This window comes from Leptonychotes weddellii, chromosome 4 (genome assembly GCF_054177405.1).
Source record: "Leptonychotes weddellii isolate Sample4059 chromosome 4, ASM5417740v2, whole genome shotgun sequence".
Lineage (NCBI taxonomy): Eukaryota > Metazoa > Chordata > Mammalia > Carnivora > Phocidae > Leptonychotes > Leptonychotes weddellii.
Genome location: NC_138372.1, coordinates 147,432,921 through 147,452,871, shown reverse-complemented (window position 1 = coordinate 147,452,871; position 19,951 = coordinate 147,432,921). Strand labels below are relative to the sequence as shown.

The 19,951-nt window shown below is 35.1% G+C and overlaps 1 protein-coding gene across 2 annotated transcripts in view; it reads left to right on the top strand.

Annotated features, from left to right (window-relative positions):
* CSMD3 (CUB and Sushi multiple domains 3) overlaps positions 1 to 19,951 on the top strand; it is a 1,160,890-nt gene that overhangs the window by 1,003,132 nt on the left and 137,807 nt on the right. For both annotated transcript variants that reach the window (XM_081816413.1, XM_081816412.1), the window contains 3 exons: positions 2,576 to 2,700; positions 9,360 to 9,456; positions 11,922 to 12,026. In XM_081816413.1, coding sequence (XP_081672539.1) covers positions 2,576 to 2,700; positions 9,360 to 9,456; positions 11,922 to 12,026 — 327 coding nt within the window. The remainder of the gene's footprint in view (positions 1 to 2,575; positions 2,701 to 9,359; positions 9,457 to 11,921; positions 12,027 to 19,951) is intronic.

The window sequence follows — 19,951 nt, the reverse complement described above, 5'->3', positions numbered from 1 at the left end:
TGATCAACAGGCAGAGATAATTACTCATAGATTGAGTAAAATGCAAATTAAGAATTGAATATCACATTGCAACAAGAATATTCTGGTGACTTTGGCATAATCATTTCAATGGAGTGAAGACAAAAACCTGATGAAATTGTTGGAGGACAGACTGGAAAATGAGGAAGAGAGGATTTGTCACTGTAGCAGCAGGGAAGGAAACCTTAGAATATGAAGGGTAGATGCGTTAGAATCTTGGCACCACAGTGAGCAGACTTCCAGACAAAAAGTTGATTGCTTCATCTTCTCAGACTTCAGTCTATTGGAAGAGACTAACATATAAAGAATATGAAAGCATAATATGAGCTATACTATCATAGAGCTGTATAAGAAAATACTTGATGCTATGGAAAACTATGGGACACTTAACAGATAAGGGACTTAGCAAAGAGGTAAAGAGGTAAAATCAACATTGAATGACCATGGATGGTAGTGTTGGCTATGTGGAAGAAGGACATACCAAATCACAGCATTAAGAGAGTACATTAGTTCAGTAGGCTGAACTGGGATGGGGGATTGGGATGGTGACATATTGGGAAATCATGGGTACCTATAAGCCTGGAGATGTAGTTAGAGAATGATAAAGTTAACTGTATTTATCCTTAGAATTGAGGCAACAGGGAGATTTCTGAAGGATTTTCAGCAGTGAAATAACATGATCAAATTTTAATTTTAAAAAGGTCATTTTAATAATAATGAGACATATTACATGGATAATATACCCACCATAACAAGGTCCATTGATATGATTAATATGGTAACCTAGAAAAAAAATGAGAGTGAGGTAGGATAGTGCCAATGGAGATGAAGAGCATCTGTATTTTCTTTGAACTCAGAATCAGCACTTCATCAATCACTTATTTTTAATCTGTTTTTGGGGTAAATCTCTATTACAGAATTCTTCTTCCACTCCTGGCATGTTAATTCTTAAGTCATCTAAAACTGTTGGATTTCTTTTTACAGGAGCTAAATTCTTTTCTGACCAATTTAACCTGAATTAATATATAACCCAATAACATAAATTTATAGGAAATTACAACAAAATGGTTTTCTTTAAGGATACATTCTTACACTATTAAAAACATTTGTAGCACTCTTTTGAGCGATTGTCCTATGTTTTTGCACTAGGCTTTGGAAGTAGCAGAAAACTATTATTAGCTTTTTAAAAATTATTATTATAAAAGGTATATCCTGATAACTCACTGTTATAACCAGACTACAACAAGTGCCCAAGGATCAGAGTGCCAGTGGTATCTAAAATAATAATAGTTGTGAAAGGAAATAGTAACATGAAGTACAATTTATTGACCTCTCACTGTATTCCAAGCAATGTGCTAGCTTCTTTATGTACGTTATCCTATCTATATATTTTTCACAAAAGCCCTTTTTAAACAACTGCATTATTATTTCACAAATAAGGTATCTGAGTTTCAGAGAGTTTAAGGAACATATCTAACATCACACAGTATTTAACATTGTAAGTTAGGTCATGCCCAGAGCCAAACTGATAGTAGCACTGTATGAGAATTTTATTTTAAGATTAGTACTTAGTACTTTTAAAAAAGTGATAGAAGGGGTGCCTGGGTGGCTCAGTCGTTAAGCATCTTCCTTTGGCTCAGGTCATGATCCCAGGGTCCTGGGATTGAGTCCCACATCAGGCTCCCTGTTCGGCAGGAAGCCTGCTTCTCCTTCTCCCACTCCCCCTGCTTGTGTTCCCTCTCTCGTTGTGTCTCTCTCTGTCAAATAAATAAATAAAATCTTTTTTTTAAAAAAAGTGATAGAGGCCTTTATTGACTTCAGATCAGGTCTACACACTCACTTTTTCTTTCCATACTGTACTGGCAATAACCAGACTGGCCCCATATCAAGTCTCTTTCTTCCACCGAAGGACATGGACTGGAGCCAAACTATCAGTATTCAAATTTCATCTTCATCTCTTACTAGCTCTGTGATCTCGGGCAAGTTATTGAATCGCTTAGTGACTCTATTTCCTGTAAAATAAGGAGAATATTTATTTATATCTCATTGGATTGTTGGGAGGCTTTAATGAGTTAAAAATCTGTAAATTGCTTAGAAGAGTCCCAGGCAATCAGTAGGCTCTGTATAAATGTTATTATCATCTTGATTACTCCTGAAAAGATACTATTACTCTTTAAAGGATGCATAAAGAAAAAGGTAACAAATACAAGATAATTCTTCAAAAAATTCCATTTCTAGATACGAGCAATTTTAATGCAAATGTGCCAATGCACTTTTTAGTAATATACTGGAGATGATAGGCTGTCATTGAGTTAATTGTAGGATGAGTTTAGATATGCCATTGTAAGCTTATCCATTTATGTTGTCTACTTATTTTTATAAAAGTTTTTAGGAAGAAAGATTTAATTTTCATTGTTCTTATGAGTTTTAAAAAATAGTAAGATTTGGCTGTGTTTGCAATTCTGGTATCTGTCTAAGATGTTATCTCTGACCTTTTCTCTTATATTAATCCTTTGCATTAGAATTAACTCCCTCTCTTGAATTGTTTTACTTTTAGTGCCCTGTGGTGGAATTTTAACGAAGCGCAAAGGGACTATTTTGTCTCCTGGATACCCTGAGCCTTATGACAACAATCTGAATTGTGTATGGAAGATTACAGTGCCAGAGGGAGCTGGCATTCAAGTAAGGAAATTTAAATCTTTCTCCTTTTCATTGTATGTTTGAAGTTAATCCTTTTCAGAGATGACAGGTTGCAGGTTACTTCCAAAGGTTTAGCCAGTGCTTTTCCCTGGCATGGTTGAATGTAAATAGAAAGATATTTGTTACTTTTTCCACCTGCAAAAAAACAGAAAACCAATTCAAGAAGGCATAAGCAATAAGTAAAAATATGTTGCTCTACATGACATGGAATCTTGGGGTAAGGGTTTTTTACTTTAGAGGTTTAGTTGTGTCCTTCCTGATCTGGGTTTTTCTGTCTCTCTTCTCTGCTATTTTAGCATGTTGGCCTAGTTCTTAAGCTTCTCTTCTCATGATCTTGAGATTACTACAAAGCTCTAGACATAACAGCTTTACGCAGTAATGGCAATAGCCAAAATGGAATGTTTCTATCTTACGTACCTTTACAGTGGTTAAAAAAACTTTTTAGAAATCCTTCCAGTAGACTTTCCTTCCTGTACTATTGACCAAAATTGCAAGAATATCCATTCCTAAGCCATATACTGGCCAGTAGCAAAAAATTTATTATGATTTGTCTCAAACAAATCAACATTAAGTACCTGGATTAAGCAAAGGACTCAGCTTTCTCTGATATATACTGTCCTCATTTAATCGAACAAAACCAATTCTCTGTTAGCAAGGAACAGGGATGCTAGTCTATAGACAATCAACACAATATACCATATTATTATAACTGGGGAGGAGAAACTTGACCAGTTACTCCGTTTTACAAGGAGATTGTTTCTGGATAAATTGATGGCATTTTACTCCTGAGTCCATATATATTCCATGGAAAGTAATTATTCTTTACAAAATAGTACATAATCTATATTTCATAAAAATAACTTGATTACTTCTCCAATTGAGTCATAAGGCTTTCCTTTGGATACTTGAGATATCTATCAGCTATGGAAAAAGTAGCCAAGAAATCATTCATTAAAACTGAAATTCGAGAGTAGTATAATTTTCAGTTAAAAAAAATCAACTTTTGAATTTATCTTTGTAATTTTTCAGAAAATTCAAAAAAAATCACTTGGTGGGTGTTAGGAGTAAAATAGGTCAGTAAACCAATGAGAAAATATGAAATGTATATTTACAGTGTTTTAAGGACATTAAAAATGGAAAGACTATAGATCTATGCTTATATTCTGACTAGCTGTACTATCATTTTATGGCTAACTTGTAAAGTTCAGGGAAAACCAATCAATCCTATCTCATCACTGGTAGAATGAACAAGAATCTTAGAATTGTCCATGTTCCAGGTTGTATAGAAAATCTGAAATCAGATGATAACTTTAGAACCTTCATAGAATATTTGCTGTATCATATAGTGTCAGTTTATGAAGGTTATCCTAGAGCCTCTATATGTTAATATCAGCTTGTCCATTCTGTCTCAGCTTACAATAAAAAAACAAACAAACAAACCAGCATTTCCCCTCTAATTCTCATTTTTTGTTTTTGAGCCCTGCAGTGTGGCTTTAGCTTCCATTGCTCTAAATGAGCCACTCATAGCAATCACTGAGGACCTATAGGTCAGTAAATGCATTGTGTTGCTCATCCTGCTTATTCTGACAGCAACATTCTGATCATGCCCATTCTCCTGTCACTCTTAAAACATGTTTTTCCTCCTTAGTTTTCATGGCACGAGTACTCTCTTGGACTTTTATTTTATTTTCTTTTTTACATCAGTGGCTCTTGCTTCTACATTTGGGAACATGGTCATCTCTTTCTGCTCAACACATCAGATACAATGTTTGAGAGATTCTGTGGTGTTTGTTCATCTTACCTTACACCATTCTCTCTGCCATCTTGTCTACTTCCATGTCTTTAGCTACCATTTTGTGCTGATGAAGCCCAGGACCTGCATCATAATAGACCATCAGAAAACATTCTTTTTTTAATGAAGACTGAATAAATGTTGGTTCTCAAACCTAAATATCCAACCCAGACCTTTCACCTAAGCTTCATGACACATATCTAACTGCCCACTGGGCATTTTCAGCTAAACTTCTTGCTGGAATTTCAAATTCAACCTGTTCAAAATTGACTTCATGATTTTTTCTCATTATTATGGAACTTTTCCAGTGTTCTCTGACTCAGAATGAACCCCTCATCCAGTCAGTTGCACAAGCCAGAAATCTTGATGATTTTTTTTTCTTCTCCTGCTCTATACAATGAAATATGTCAGTGTCAGGTCTGTCTTTCATAAATCAAATAAGTCTATTTCTCTCCATCCAAATTTTTATCACTTAAGATTGGGTGGTCGTAATCCCTGTCCCAGGTTCTTTTTCTCCTTCAATCTATTCCTCAGAGGGCAAAGAGAGTAGAGTAACCTAAAATTAAAAACCTACTAATATTACTTTCCTGCTTACAATACTTCAGCTGTCCCCTATATCCTTAATTCCTTGACAAGTTGATTATGCCTTTGTGCTTTGTCCTCATTTCTTACCTCTTCTGTTTACACTATTTTAGTTCTTTATAAAAGCTCTATTTTGCCTTTGGGCCTTTATGCATGTTGTTCTCTTTGCAGACAACACTCTGCTTGATCTCCCTTTATTCTGTTTATTCTTAGTCATCATTTCTGTCTCAAAACAGTTCTGTGGAAGACTTTCTGTGAACTTGAGAAAAGGTTAAGTCCTGTGCTGTATGTTCTCATAGGTCCCTGTAATTTCCTTATTATAACACCCATCACATTTTACTGTTACTACTTAGTTAATTATCCATAAGATCATGAGGGCACTAACTCAGTCTGCTCTGGCAGCTAGCATGCTCAGTAAATATTTTTAGAATGAACTAATGAATACCTCCCCAAGCAGTGGAGTTTTGGACTATTTTAAGGAGTTAAGACAGCATGATGAACTAATAAGACATCTGCAGACAAAGTACATTGTATATCACATGTCCTAGCCAAACACTACTCAAAACTAGCTGTACTATCATTTTGATACTACAGCATTTTATTTAATGATCACACGTTAGAAAACAGAATTTGAGTTTAACAACGCATTTATCAAGTTTAAACAGGGTGTGAAGTGTACTGGATTTTTAAATTTAAATAGTCTAAAGGACTGCCAAACACTTTTTTTCTAATTAACCTCTTTATGTATGGTAATTTTAGACATATCTCTAAATATTAGAAAATTACATAACACATACACACACATATTTAATATGTGATTTATATTTGAAATTTCACTAATTTTACCTAAAAGCTACCTGACTGCTACATCAGGTTTAAAGCAATGCTTATTTTATTTTATTCAGTTAGGATGAATATGTGTGTGAATAAAGAATTATATGAATATTCAATAAATCGTGTACTAGATGAAATGGGATAACCAGTGGTGGAAAAAGAAACATTTAAAATGCTGGAAAAGTTACAAATAATATAGAGTGATTGAGCTATCTTTAGAAAGAGCCCAGCAAATAGAGTGATTTGTTATATTAAGTTTACATGAGAAGTTTGTGGGGACTAGTGTATTTGCCTGTTTTAGCAAAGTATATTGATGGAGAATTCCAAAAGGGCTAATAACAAAGTTATCAAGCAGAAGAGCGATCTTTATGTGAATAACCATGGGAAAACAATGTTCATTACTTAACTGTGTCAATTTGTAGAATGATCATCATGAGTTAATATAACCTAACAAGCACGTTAAAATGAGATGTGAATGTCTATATGAGAAATATCTGGTTTTAGTGATTGGAAATTCATTACCTCATAAAGCTATCCTGTTGCCGTGATGGACAGCTCCATCTAATGCAAAATTCTCCTAAACGCTGAATCAGTAGCTTTTTTTTTTCTTTTTAAATCTTTGACTTTGACTCCTATTTGGCCTTTTGTCATTGTGGGTCCTCAGTCATTTACTTGAGTCTCCCACACCCTCTGTGTTTATTGTGCCAAACTACATTCACAGTTTGCCCAGACTCTGCGTGGCAAATTGTGTTAGTTTCCTGTGGCTGCTGGAAGTACCAGGCACTTGATAGCTTAGAGTAGCTGAAGTTTATTGTCTCCCAGTGCTGGAGGCCAGAAGTCCCAAAGCAGGGTTCCTGAGCTGCGGCTGGGGTGATGCCAGGGCTGTGCTCTGACCCTCCACTCTTCCCTCTGCCCAGGCTCTACGGGAGGCCCTTCCTTGCTTCTTCTAACTGCCGGTGGCTGCCGGCACTCCTTGGTGTCCAACTGTATGACTCCATTTTTTGCCCACATGGTCACAGTGCCTTCTTCTCTTCTGTCTGTGTCAAATCTCCTTTGACATCTTTCTTATGATTGTATTTAGGGCCCATTTGAATAATCCAGGATAATCTCCCTATCGCAAGATGCTTAGTTTAATTGCATCTGAAAGATCTTTTTTTTTTTTTTTCTTCCTTCCACGTAAGGCAACATGTCTAGGTGCCAGGGATGAGGACCTGATATTTTTGGAAGCCAATATTCAGTCTGCTATACATATGTATCCAGAATTAAGCAAAATTTGTTCTTCTCATTAAGGTAATAGGCTTTCCTACAGATGTCTTCATTTTTGTTCTCACCACCCCTCTGATCTCCATAACTCAGGAAAAAAAGATAAATTATTCTTAAATCTTCCCTCTCACTTCCTTCCCTTATTCAGATTACACAAAAGCCAGTAACTTCCCCTGTAGCAACATATGGGGGGCATCTCTGTCCCCCTTTCTACTATTTATTCCTGCCTCCGATCTACTTCAATTTTTCATTGTTTCTCACACAGACTACTGCAGTGGACACTGAAATTGTCTTTTCACTTATATTTTTTTCATCCAATGCAGTGCAGTACTTAAAGCAGTTCTGATTTTGCTCCTTCTAAAACCTTCAGTGGACTGCTCACTTGCATAATTATTGCGGTGCTGTTCAGTCTTTCTAGTCTCTTGGCCAATCTGTCGCAACTAAGATACATTAAATCCTTTATACACACTGGACACTATTTTCAACTAAAATTAATGTAGTTTTTACAACAATTCTATGAATCAGATACCTTTACTACAATGATTTATATGAGTAATTGAAGGCATAGAGAGATTAACAACTCTTTAGTATTACATGGCAGCCAGTGGAGGGAGCCAAGAAGCTGCAAATCCAGGCGTCCTAACTCTGCAGTCTTTTGTATTTATCCACTAAGCTCACTCTTCCTAACTTTTCTCTCCTTTTCCTAACTTTGCATGCATATTTCCTCATATGTAAATACATTCTACTGTGGCTAGTTGAATTACTTATGGTTCACTAAATCCACCTCATGGCTTGCCCCCTCTGCATTTTTATAACTCAATAATCTCTTTCAGTGGAAAACCTCTCAATACATTTAGCTTATCTCAAATGTCAACTCCTGCATGAATTCTTACATTTTTTTTTCCTTTTCCTTTTTTTTTTTTTCCCCAGCTGAATGTGATCTTTACTTCCCCTGAATTGTAGGAAAGGAAAATTCAGACATGAAGAGAGAATTGATCATTGTTTAAGGAGGTGGTGATAATATTAAAGTCATACAGCTTTAATTCCATTCTTCTTCCTGTCCTGGAACGTTGCCATTGGGCCTAATGCCTGTCACACAGGCAGGGTATCTGTTGCCATGTGGCACTCACCCCTGGAAAGGAGACACCAGCATTCACTTGATGGGAAGAATGATGATGGTCTATTTTGTGGATAAGAAATTTTTAATGAATGCAATTGTGATAATTATTTAGCGAATGAGTGCAGTGCTTACAATTATAACAGACTTTAGCAAAATAAAATAAATTTATTTTAATAAAGTTAGTCCTTCCCTTCCTCCATAACAATAAAATATATACTAAAGAAAGAGAAAAAGGATCACATCCACAGTTGTGGGGGTCCTGTGGGTTCTTGCAAAAGCTCAAGCTGTGCCAAGTGAAGTGCAACAAAGTAACACATGCCTCTTTCTTTAAATAAAATTTAATAGACATGAGAGAATTGTACTCCAGCATTTCCCTTATCAACTTTAGGGACTTTCACAGTAATTTAGTTATTATGACTCCATTCATAAAAATAATCTTTAAAAGATGTACCCAAATCAGTTATAAAGTTTAATTTTGGTCATCTATATTGAGACCTATTAAAAATGTGCATAGGGGATAATAATGTTATTTTTTTTAATGAAAGGAAATTGAGCAAAGGTTAGGCAAATAAAGGAAAATAAAATGTATCCAGTATAAACCTAGCTAAACTGGCAAAAATCGAACACTCCGAAACATAGAAGTTCACCAGTTGTTTAGAACATGCATTGGGATTCCTGGCACTAAGACATTAATTAACCCAAAGCCTTTATTTTTATTTTTTTAGTTTTTATTTCTTTATTTACTTTAGATATATAGATACAGAGAGAGAAAGTAAAAGAGAGTGGGGGGAAAAGGGTATAAGGGGAGGGAGAGGGACAAACAGACTCCCTGCTGAGCAGACACGGGCTCCATGTGGGGCTCCATCTCATGACCCTGAGATCATGACCTGAGCCGAAATCAAGAGTCAGACACTTAACTGACTGAGCCACCCAGACACCCCTAACCCACAGCCTTTAATAAAGAGAATATTCTGAGATGGTGACAGACATTATGTAATATTAGTATCTTGTTAGAAATATGTTTTCTTATCAGTAATTATTATTTCACAGGTGCAAGTTGTCAGCTTTGCTACAGAACATAATTGGGATTCTCTGGACTTTTATGATGGGGGAGACAACAATGCTCCACGCCTCGGAAGTTATTCAGGTAAATAGAAGAGCTGAGCTTAATTAAAACACAGATATAATTAGGAATATAGAAATCTCTCTCTCTTTTTAAAAGAGCTTCCACGACTCTGACTTGGCAGTTTAAATTCCTTTTTATAAACTATACACAGGGAACTAAATTACAAGGTGAGAAATTTGAAAGGCATAAAAGGTAATGACATTGAAATTGCTGTTTAAAACCCTACTATATTCTTACTATATTTATGTAATTATTTATTGATGCCTTTATAGTAATATTTTTAGCTGAGCTGTGGTTCAGGAATAATATGTGTGCCCTTTTCCCTTAAATAGTTAAAAATTAGACAGTGCTTGGTAATTATGCTCTATCTATTCAATAGAGTGTTACCCAGCCATTAAAATAATTTTAGAGACTGTGTAACAACATGGTAAATGTTACAAGGTACTGTTGAGTGAGAATAAAGAGAATTTAAAATTATTTCTAGGAAATGAATAAAATTATATAAAGTGAATTAATACCCAGGTACCAAGACCAGAAGGTTTTTAAATTTGTTAAGGTTTTTAAAGGTAATTTATGCAATAATCTAACAGCTTTTTCCAGCAAATGAGAAGTGAAATCGTTTTACTCTAATTGTAACTATACTTTTTACTTTATTATACTTTTTAACTGTAGACATAGGAACATAGCTAAACCATGAACTTCTACATTTCAGATATACTTGAATCAGCGTGAATGGTTTTAAGTTTTTAATAGATTTTAAAATAGAGTATGATAACCAGTTTTTCAGCATCACCATTGAGAAAAGGAAAGAAGAAATATCTGGAGTAGGAGTGACTTGGTTTAGTCATAGAAAGTATTTTAGATACAGGTTAAGGTAGAAGTCTTTCTTGGAAGAAATCTCATAACATTTTGAGTATACATTTGTTTAGAATAGATTGAGGGTATACTTTCTTAATAATAAATACAACAATGAAGATAATAAAAGTGACAACAGCTGTTGATTTACCAACTGCTAGCTCTATGTGAGGCTTGTCATACATCTCCTCATTTGCTCTTTCTAGCAGTTCTGGTACTTGATTGAAGCTTAGAGAGATTAAGTTGCCCGAGATTGTACAGCTAATGTTAGAATGAGACTGGAGCCCAGCTGGTGTGACTCCAGAGCCAGAACTCTTAATCACTAAGATTCTCTAGGAGACTAAGGGCGGGCAGGGTGAGTTTACCTCTGTCTTCAGTGATTCAGTGAGGATACTATGGACAGATAACAGGTTGAAAACAAAAACAAAAACAAAGCAATTATATATTCTATAATGAATTAGTCCTGACTTCCTTTATAGAAGGATCAGTGAGTGGTTAAGGTCCACAGATTTGTACAAAGTAGTATAAAGTAACTAGTTACAGAAAAAATTTGCAACATTATCAACTAATATGTTATCTTAAAACATAGAATTGACACTTTTTTTATGCTTGTCATTTGAAATTGCTTGAGTTGTAATCTTAAGGATCTTGAACTATTACTCAATGTCAAATAGTCAAGAAGTAATTGCTTCAAGCAGATATTTTGTTTTCAACTCTATAATTGAATAAAGTCCAGTTGACTTCCTTTAGAAATTCAGAAGTACATCATTATAATGTATTTGCTGGGAGACACGGCTAACACTAGTTTATAATTGGGATTTTTCAAACACTACTTACCAGCTTTGCTGTCAGAGTATAAGATACATCAAGGTACTTTACCTGGTATAGAAGAACATACATACATCCATGCATACATACATAAATGAAATGCATATAAAAAAAAAATGAAATGCATATATATTTGTATATAACATATATAATAAAAAGGGCAATAAATAGAATCCTCTGAACCCATACATAATCTTAAGTTACTATACTATAGGGGGCGCCTGGGTGGCTCAGTCGTTGGGCGTCTGCCTTCGGCTCAGGTCATGATCCCGGGGTCCTGGGATCGAGCCCCGCATCGGGCTCCCTGCTCGGCGGGAAGCCTGCTTCTTCCTCTCCCACTCCCCCTGCTTGTGTTCCCTCTCTCGCTGTGTCTCTCTCTCTCAAATAAATAAATAAAATCTTTAAAAAAAAAAAAAGTTACTATACTATAAAAATCACCTGCAAACTTTAAAATTAAACTTCCCATTAGCTCATGCATGGAATATTGAAATCCACATGAAATTCAAAACATTTATTTTAGGTGACCTGTAAAATTTACTGCTTTGACCAGCTCTTTGTGCCTGCCTATTTTTAGGGAGCAATCTAGAGTGATCTCAAAGGACCATCTCCTTGGAGATAGTCACAAACAATAAAATGAAAGAGAAATATGGGACATATTTTTTTATCAAAAAATTCCTGAAAAAACACTTGACCAATACATAATTTCAGTGATAATCTATTGGCTGATTAGTAGTTAACTTACTTAGTTTTACTATAATATTTATTATGTGATCATTGACCTGCCTTTCCAATTATCATTTCAGGAACAACAATACCCCATCTGTTGAATAGTACGTCTAATAATCTATATCTAAATTTTCAATCAGACATCAGCGTTTCTGCTGCAGGATTTCACCTTGAATACACAGGTAAATATAATATCATGTGCTACTCAAGAAATTTAAGAACAAGTTTATATTAATTTTTAAATATTAATTTTTTGAATGTAGAAATTAAATAGACTTTGTCAGGAGAGAATATTGTCTTATTTTTTAAAGATTTTGATGTGCTCCTCCAATTCATTTACAAAACTATATAAATTTTAATTATTTTCAACAGAATTTACAAGTGTTTTCTTTTTTCTTTTATTGTAAGAACAATGAGATTTACCCTCAAGTTTTTAATACACAATACAGTAGTGTTAACTATAGGTACAATGTTGTACAGCAGATTTCTAGAACTTACTTATCTTGCATCACTGAAACTTTATACCTGTTGAACAGAAGCGTCCCCTTTCCTCCAGCCTTGGCAACCATCATTCTACTTTCTATTTCTAGGAGTTTGACTATTTTTATGTATTTATTTATTTGTTTATCTGTTTTTTATTATCATTTTTTTTTAATTTGACTATTTTAGATACTTGATATAAGTGCTGTCATGTAGTATTTGTCCTTCTTTGTCTGGCTTATTTCACTTAGTATAATGTGTACTGGGTTCATCTATGTTGTTGCTTTTGGCAGGATTTCCTTCTCTTTTTTTAAGACAATGATATTACATTGTATGTATATACCATCTTTTCTTTATTAATTTATCTTTTAATAGGCATTTCAATTGTTTCCATATCTTGGCTATTGTGAGTGATGCTGCAATGAAAATAGGAGCACAGATGTCTCTTTGAGATTATTTCAAATGTTTCGTAAATATACTCAGATCGGATTGCTAGATCACATAATAGATCTACTTTTAATTTCTTTGAGAAACCTCCATACTGTTTTCCATAGTGGTTCCACCAATTTACATTTCTATCAACATTGTATAAGGGTTCCAATTTTTCCACATCTTCACCAACACATACTTTTTTTTTTTTTTAAGATATATTTATTTATTTGAGAGAGCGAGAGAATGCATGCAGGGCGGGGGAGGGAGTAGGGGAAGGAGAGAATCTCAAGCTGACTCCATGCTGAGGGTGCAGCCCAACACGGGGCTCGATCTCACAACCACTGAGATGTGACCTGAGCCAAAATCAAGAGTTGGTCGTTTAACCAACTGAGTAACCCAGGCACCCCAACATGTATTTTTTTTAAAACAAGAACATTTCATAGTTATCAAAAGGAGACATATCCTAACAAAAACTCCAGTTTTGAGTATTTATGAACCACATAACAGCATCAACCTTCTTAAAGGGGATAGTCAAGAAATATAAGGAGAAATAAATAGAAATGCATTATGAAATTGATCAAAATTGATCCCTGTACAGAAATTCTACATAGAGCAATAATCATAGGAGTAATATAGAAAATAATTGTTTAAAAGTACCCCAACACACACACACACACAAAATACCAGGTCCAAATGACTTCACATAGAAATATTGCTAACCCTTAAGGACCAGGTAATCCCAATGCTGTTTTAATTATTCTATCTTCTGTGGTTATCACGGGTTCCCATAATACAGTAGAAAACTACAAGCTGAACTCTTCTATGAATATGATGCAAAAGTTTTATTTTTTCAGTTCATTGAAATTTAGTTGACACATAACATTGTGTTGTTCTTGAACTTATACAATGTGTCGATTTGATATATGTATTTATTGCAAAATGATTACACAATATGGATAGTTAATACCTCTATAGCTCACATAATTACCTTCTTTTTTTCTTTGTGTGTGTGTGTGTGAGAGAGAGAGAGAGAGAATACTTAAAATCTAGTCTCTTAGCAACTTGCAAGTATATGATATAATGCAAACCAGAAGATTTATTTTTTAATTTGATGTAGTTCCACTTATTTATTTTGCATTTGTTGCTTGTACTTTTGGTGTCATATCCAAAAAAATCAATGACAAGACCAATGTCCAGGAGCTTTTTTTCTATTTTCCCTTAGGACTTTTACAATATGGGGTTTTATTCCAATTCTGAATAATTTTTGTGAGTTGTATAAGGTAGGGGTCCAATTTCATTCTTCTACATATGATTAAACAGTTTCCCCAGCACCATTTATGGGGAAAAGACTATACTTTTCCCCTTGAGTATTCTTGGCATCTTTGTCAAATGTTAGTTGGCTGTATATGTGAGGGTTTATTTCTGGGCTCTCAATTCTGTTACATTGGTGTATGTGTCCATTTTTATGTCAGTACCATACTGTTTGATTACTATAGCTTTGTAATAGTTTGAAATCAGAAAGAATGATGCCTCTAGCTTTATACTTCTTTCTCAGGATTGCTTTGGGTATTCAGGGTCTTTTGTGGTTCCATGAATTTCTGTCTCTGTGAAATCATGCCATTGGAATTTTGACATGAATTCTGTTGAATATATAGATGGCTTAAATGTGGTTAAATTTGTTCCCAAATTTTATTGTTGTTGTAAATGGTATTATTTTCTTTCTTTTTGAGATATTCTGTTTTTAGTGTATAATAACACAACTAATTTCTGAATGTTGATTTTTTTTATCCTGCAACTTTATTGAATTTGTTCATTAGCTCTAATAGTTTTTGGTGGAGTCTCGAGGATTTTGTATACATAGGATCACATCATTTTCCAATAGAGATAATTTTACTTTCCTTTCTGGTTTGGATGTCCTTCATTTCTTTTTCTTGCATAATTACTCTGGCTAGAACTTTCAGTACTCTGTTGAATGAAAGTCATGAGACTGGGCACCTTTAGTCTTCTTCCCTATCTTAGAGGAAAAGTCTTCAATCTTTCACCATTGAGTATGATGTTAGCTGTGGGCTTTTCATATATGGCCTTCATTAAGTTGAAGTTCATTCCTTCTATACCCATTTTGTTGAGAGTTTTTATCATGAAGGGGTGTTTTGTCAGATGCTTTTTCTGTGTCTATTGAGATTATCACATGATTTTTTATCTTTCACTGTACTAATGTGATGCCTCACAGTTTTTTTATTTGCGTGTGTTGAACTATCTTTGCATCCCAGGCATAAATCCCACTTGATGATGGTGTATAATCCTTTTGATATGTTGTTGAGTTTGGTTTGCTACGATTTTGTTAAAAAAATGCACATCTGGGGGCACCTGGGTGGCTCAGTCATTAAGCGTCTGCCTTCGGCTCAGGTCATGATCCCAGGGTCCTGGGATTGAGTCCCACATCGGGCTCCCTGCTCGGCGGGAAGCCTGCTTCTCCCTCTCCCACTCTCCCTGCTTGTGTTCCTGCTCTCGCTGTCTCTCTCTCTGTCAGATAAATAAATAAAATCTTTAAAAAAAAATGCACATCTGTATTCATCATGGATTTTGGCCTGTCATTTTTTTCTTGTAGTGTCCTTATCGGGCTTCGGTATCAGGGTAATTCTGATTTCATAAAATGAGATTTAGAATGTTCTCTCCTCTTCAGTTTTTCAGAAGAGTTTGAGAAGGACTAGCATTAATTCCTTTTTACATGTTTGGCAAAATTCACCTATGAAGCCATCTAGTCCTGGGCTTTTCTTTATTGGAAGGCTTTTGATCACTAATTTAATTTCTTACTTGTTATTAGTCTGTTCAGATTTTCTATTTCTTCATGTTTTAGTTGGTAGGTTATATGTTTCTAGAAATGTGTCCATTTCTTATAGATTATCCAATTTTTTGGTATATAATTGTTCATAGCAGTCTTTTATGATCTTTTTCATTTCTGTGATATCAGTGTAATGTCTCCTCTTTCATTTCCAGTTTTGTTTATGTAAGTCTTCTCTGTCTCCCTTTCTCTCTCTTTTTTTTTAGTTAATCTATCGAATCTTATGTCAATTTTGTGTATCTTTTCAAAAACCAGCTCTTTGTTTCTTTGGTCTTTTCTGTTGTTTTTCTGTTTTCTATTTTATTTATTTCTGCTCTGATCTTTGTTACTTCCTTTATTCTGCTAACTTTTGGCTTTAGTGTATTCTTTTTCTAGTTCCTTGAGATATAAAGTTAGCTCGTTTATTTGAGATCTTCCTTTTTTCAAATGTAGACATTCATTGCTATAAACTTCCTCTCAGAACTGCTTTTGTGTATCCCACAAGTTTTGGTATGTTGTGTTTCTCCTCTTTTTGTTTGCTTATTTCAAGATTTTTTTTTTATTTTCCTTTTGATTTATTCTTTCAATAATTGGCCGTTTATGAGCATACTATTTGATGTCCACATATTTGTCCACATATGTGTGAATTTTCCAGTGTTCCTTCTGTTATTGATTTCTAGTTTCATGCCATTGTGATTGGAAAAGATTTTTGATATGATTTCACCCTTAACTTTGCTAAGACTTCTTTAGTGATATAATATATGATTTATCCTGGAGAATGTTCTGCATGTACTTGAGAAAAAATATGTATTTTGTTGCTTTGCAATGAATGTTCTGTATATGTCTGTTAGGTTCATTTGGTCTGAAGTATTGTTAAAATCCAATATTTCCTTAATACTTTTTTATCTAGATGATCTATATATTGTTGAAAGTGAAGTACTGAAGTCCCCTACTATTATTGTATTGTTGTCTGTTTTTCCCTTCAGATCTGTTAGTATATGCTTAATATATTTGGGTAGTGCTCAGGTGTTAGCTGCATATATATAGATATATATAATTTATTTAGAGAGAGAGCACATGAGTGGAGGGTGGGGCAGAGGGAGGGAGGAAGAGAGAATCTCAAGCACACTCTGTGCTGAGTGGAGCCCAACATGGGGCTCTCAGGGGACACTGAGATCATGACCTGAGCCAAAATCAAGAGTCAGATGTTAACTGAACCACCCAGGTGCCCCTATTTGCATATATATTTATGATTACTATATCCCCTTGATTAAATGATCTAATTATTATGCAATGGCTTTCTTTATCTCTAGCAACAGCTTTTGAGTTAAAGTTTATATTGTCAGATATAAGTATAGCTACCACTGCCCGTTTTGGTTTCCACTTGCATGGAATATCTTTTATTATCCCTTCACTTTGAGCATATGTGTATCTTTGAAGCTGAAGTGAGTTTCTAGTAGGCAGCATATAGTTGTTTTATTTTGTTTTTTGTTTGTTTTATTTTTTAAATCCATTCAGCTACTCTATGTCTTTTGCTTGGAGAATACCATCCATTTACATTTAGAGTAATTATTTACTTACTAATACCATCTTATCAATTATTTTCTGGCTTTGTTATAGTTCCCATATTCCTTTCTTTCTCACTCTTTTCTTTTATGAATAGGTGATTTTCCAGAGTGGTGTGCTTGATTCCCTTCTTCTTATCCTTTGAGTATCTACTGTGAGCTTTTGCTTTGTGGTTACTATGAGGCTTACATGAACTATCTTCTAGATATAACTATCTATTTTACACTAACAACTTAACTTCATTCACATAATAAATCTCTGTCCTTTTACTTCCCACTTTGTGTTTTTGATGTCACAATTTACCTTATTTTTTTTGTATTCCTTAACAAATTATTATGCTGTAGTTAATTTTAAAACTTTTGTCCTTTACTTTTATACTAGAATTAAGTAGTTAATACACCACCGTATTACAGAATTAAAGTATTTTGAATTTAAATATGTACTTACCTTCACCAGTGTGTTGTATATTTTTGTATGTTTTCATGTTACTAATTAGCGTCCTTACATTTCAGCTTGAGAGATTGCTTTCTGCATTTCTTGTAAGTCAGGTCTAGTAGTAATGAACTCCATTAACTTTTGTTTGTGTGGGGCCATCTCTCCTTCGTCTGACATTTTCTAATGGACTACTTTACTGTATAAAGTATTCTTGCTTGAGAGTTTTATTCTTTCAGCACTTTGAGTGTAACATCACTCTCTGTCCTTGTCTATAAGGTTTCTCCTGAGAAAGTCACTGATATTGCCTTGTACAGGTCCCCTTGTAAATTATGAGCTTCTTTTCTCTTGTTATTTTTAAGACCCTCTCTTTGTCTTTCATTTTTGACAGTTTTATTATAATTAATCTTGGAAAATATCTTTTTATGTTGAGTTTGTTTGGGAGCCTATGACTTTTATGAACATGGATGTCCAAATCTCTCCCCAGATTTTGGAAGTTCTGTGTCATTACTTCTGTAATAAGCTTTTTAAAAATGATTTATTTAGTTATTTGAGAGGGGGGGAGAGAGAGAAAGAGAAAGAGAGAGAAGAGGGGCAGAGGGAGAGAGAGAGAATCCTGAAGCAGACTCCCTGATGAGTACGGAGCCTGATGTGGGGCTCAATCCCAGGATCCTGAGATCATGACCTGAGCCAAAATCAAGAGTTAGCCACTTAACTCACTGAGCCACGCAGGTGCCCCACTGTAATAAACTTTCTGCTTTCCTCTTCTCCTTCTGAGATTCTGTTCTGAGATCCTTCAGATCTCTTTGTTAAACTTTTCATTTCTATCATGTGTTGTTTTCTTGATTTTGAAGAATTATTTTTTGTGAGTTTCTTTGTAGTTTATTGAGCTTCCTTAAAACAGGTATTTTGAATTCTCTTTGAGGTAAATTGCAGAGCTCCATGTCTTTGGGGTCCATTACTGGAAAATTATTGTGTTCTTTTGGTGGTGTCATGTTTTCTGGATTTTTCATGTTTCTTGAAATATTGTGTTACTGTCTTTGTGTTTAAAATAGTAGTCACCTTCTCCAGTCTTTACTGGTTGACTTCAGGAGAGAAATATCTTCCTTTAGTCCTGCTGGGGATTTTGAGACTTTCTCAGACCTTCTAAGAATATGCATGTTCCGCACTTCTTGCTCCCTCTTATGACAGAGCTCTTAGGCTTGTATTCCTTCTCTCAATCTTCTAGAGCCAGGCCCTGTACGAACGACTTCTCAGCTAAATGCTCAAGTCTGTTGTCCCTTCTGGGTCCACAAATTTGGGCCAGCTTTCTGCACATGCTCACCCGCTGTTATCTTGGGGGATGGGTGATGCAGATAAAGTCAAACTTTTCCTCTTATCCTCAGCAGTGTGTCCAATTTTGATTTTTTTGTTGTTGTTCCAATGGTGTGTTGGACTTCTACCAGACTCCTGGGCCTCCATAAAGGGTCTCTCATTCATGGGTGATTGTGTAAATCAGTGTTCTCCAGAAGCTCCTAAACTGTGGCTCAGAGGTGCTAGAGCCAGTTCAAAGGGTACTTTCAGAATCCACAGCCAGCACCAAAGTCTATGTGCCTATTACCTGATACACGGGTAGGTGAGACTCCTCTTGGATCCCTCGGTGTATTTTTTGATGACAGAACCAAAGGCCAAGGGGTTGTTGCCAAGTTCTCAGGGCTATGCAGTTGTTTCTCACTCAGCCACCTAGGGGCTGGTCTGTCTTTTCCAAATGGCTCTTCTCATTCTTGAATGAGATTCATTCACTGGGATTTCACCATCTCCTACCTGGCTATCACATCTCCCACAAAGGCATGTTGTCCATGGATGACTGCCATATTGTTGTTGCTAAAGGGAGGATATAATAAGGGGCATCTTATTCAGCCATCTGGTGGACATCACTCCTTTTTCTTTTTTTAACAATAGCCATCCTAATAGGTGTGACGTGATTATCTCATTGTGGTTTTGATTTCCTTGCATTTTCCTGATGACTAGAGATGTTGAGCATCTTTTCACACCCCTGTTGGTGATTTGTATGTCATCTGTGGAGAAATGTCTATTTAAGTCCTTTGCCTATTTAAAAAATCGGATTATTTATTTTCGTTATTAAGTTGTAGGAGTTCCTTATATATTTTACATATTAATCCGATATTAGATATATGGCTTGCAAACATTTTCTCCATTCTTTAGGTTGCTTTTTGCTCTGTTGATTGTTTCCTTTGCTGTGCAGAAGCCTTTTATTTTGATGTTGCCCCACTTGTCTATTTTTGTTCCCTCTGCTTTGTTGTCATGCCCAGGAAAACATTATCAAGACCAGCATCATGACACTTTCCCCTATGTTTTCTTCTAGGAATTTTACAT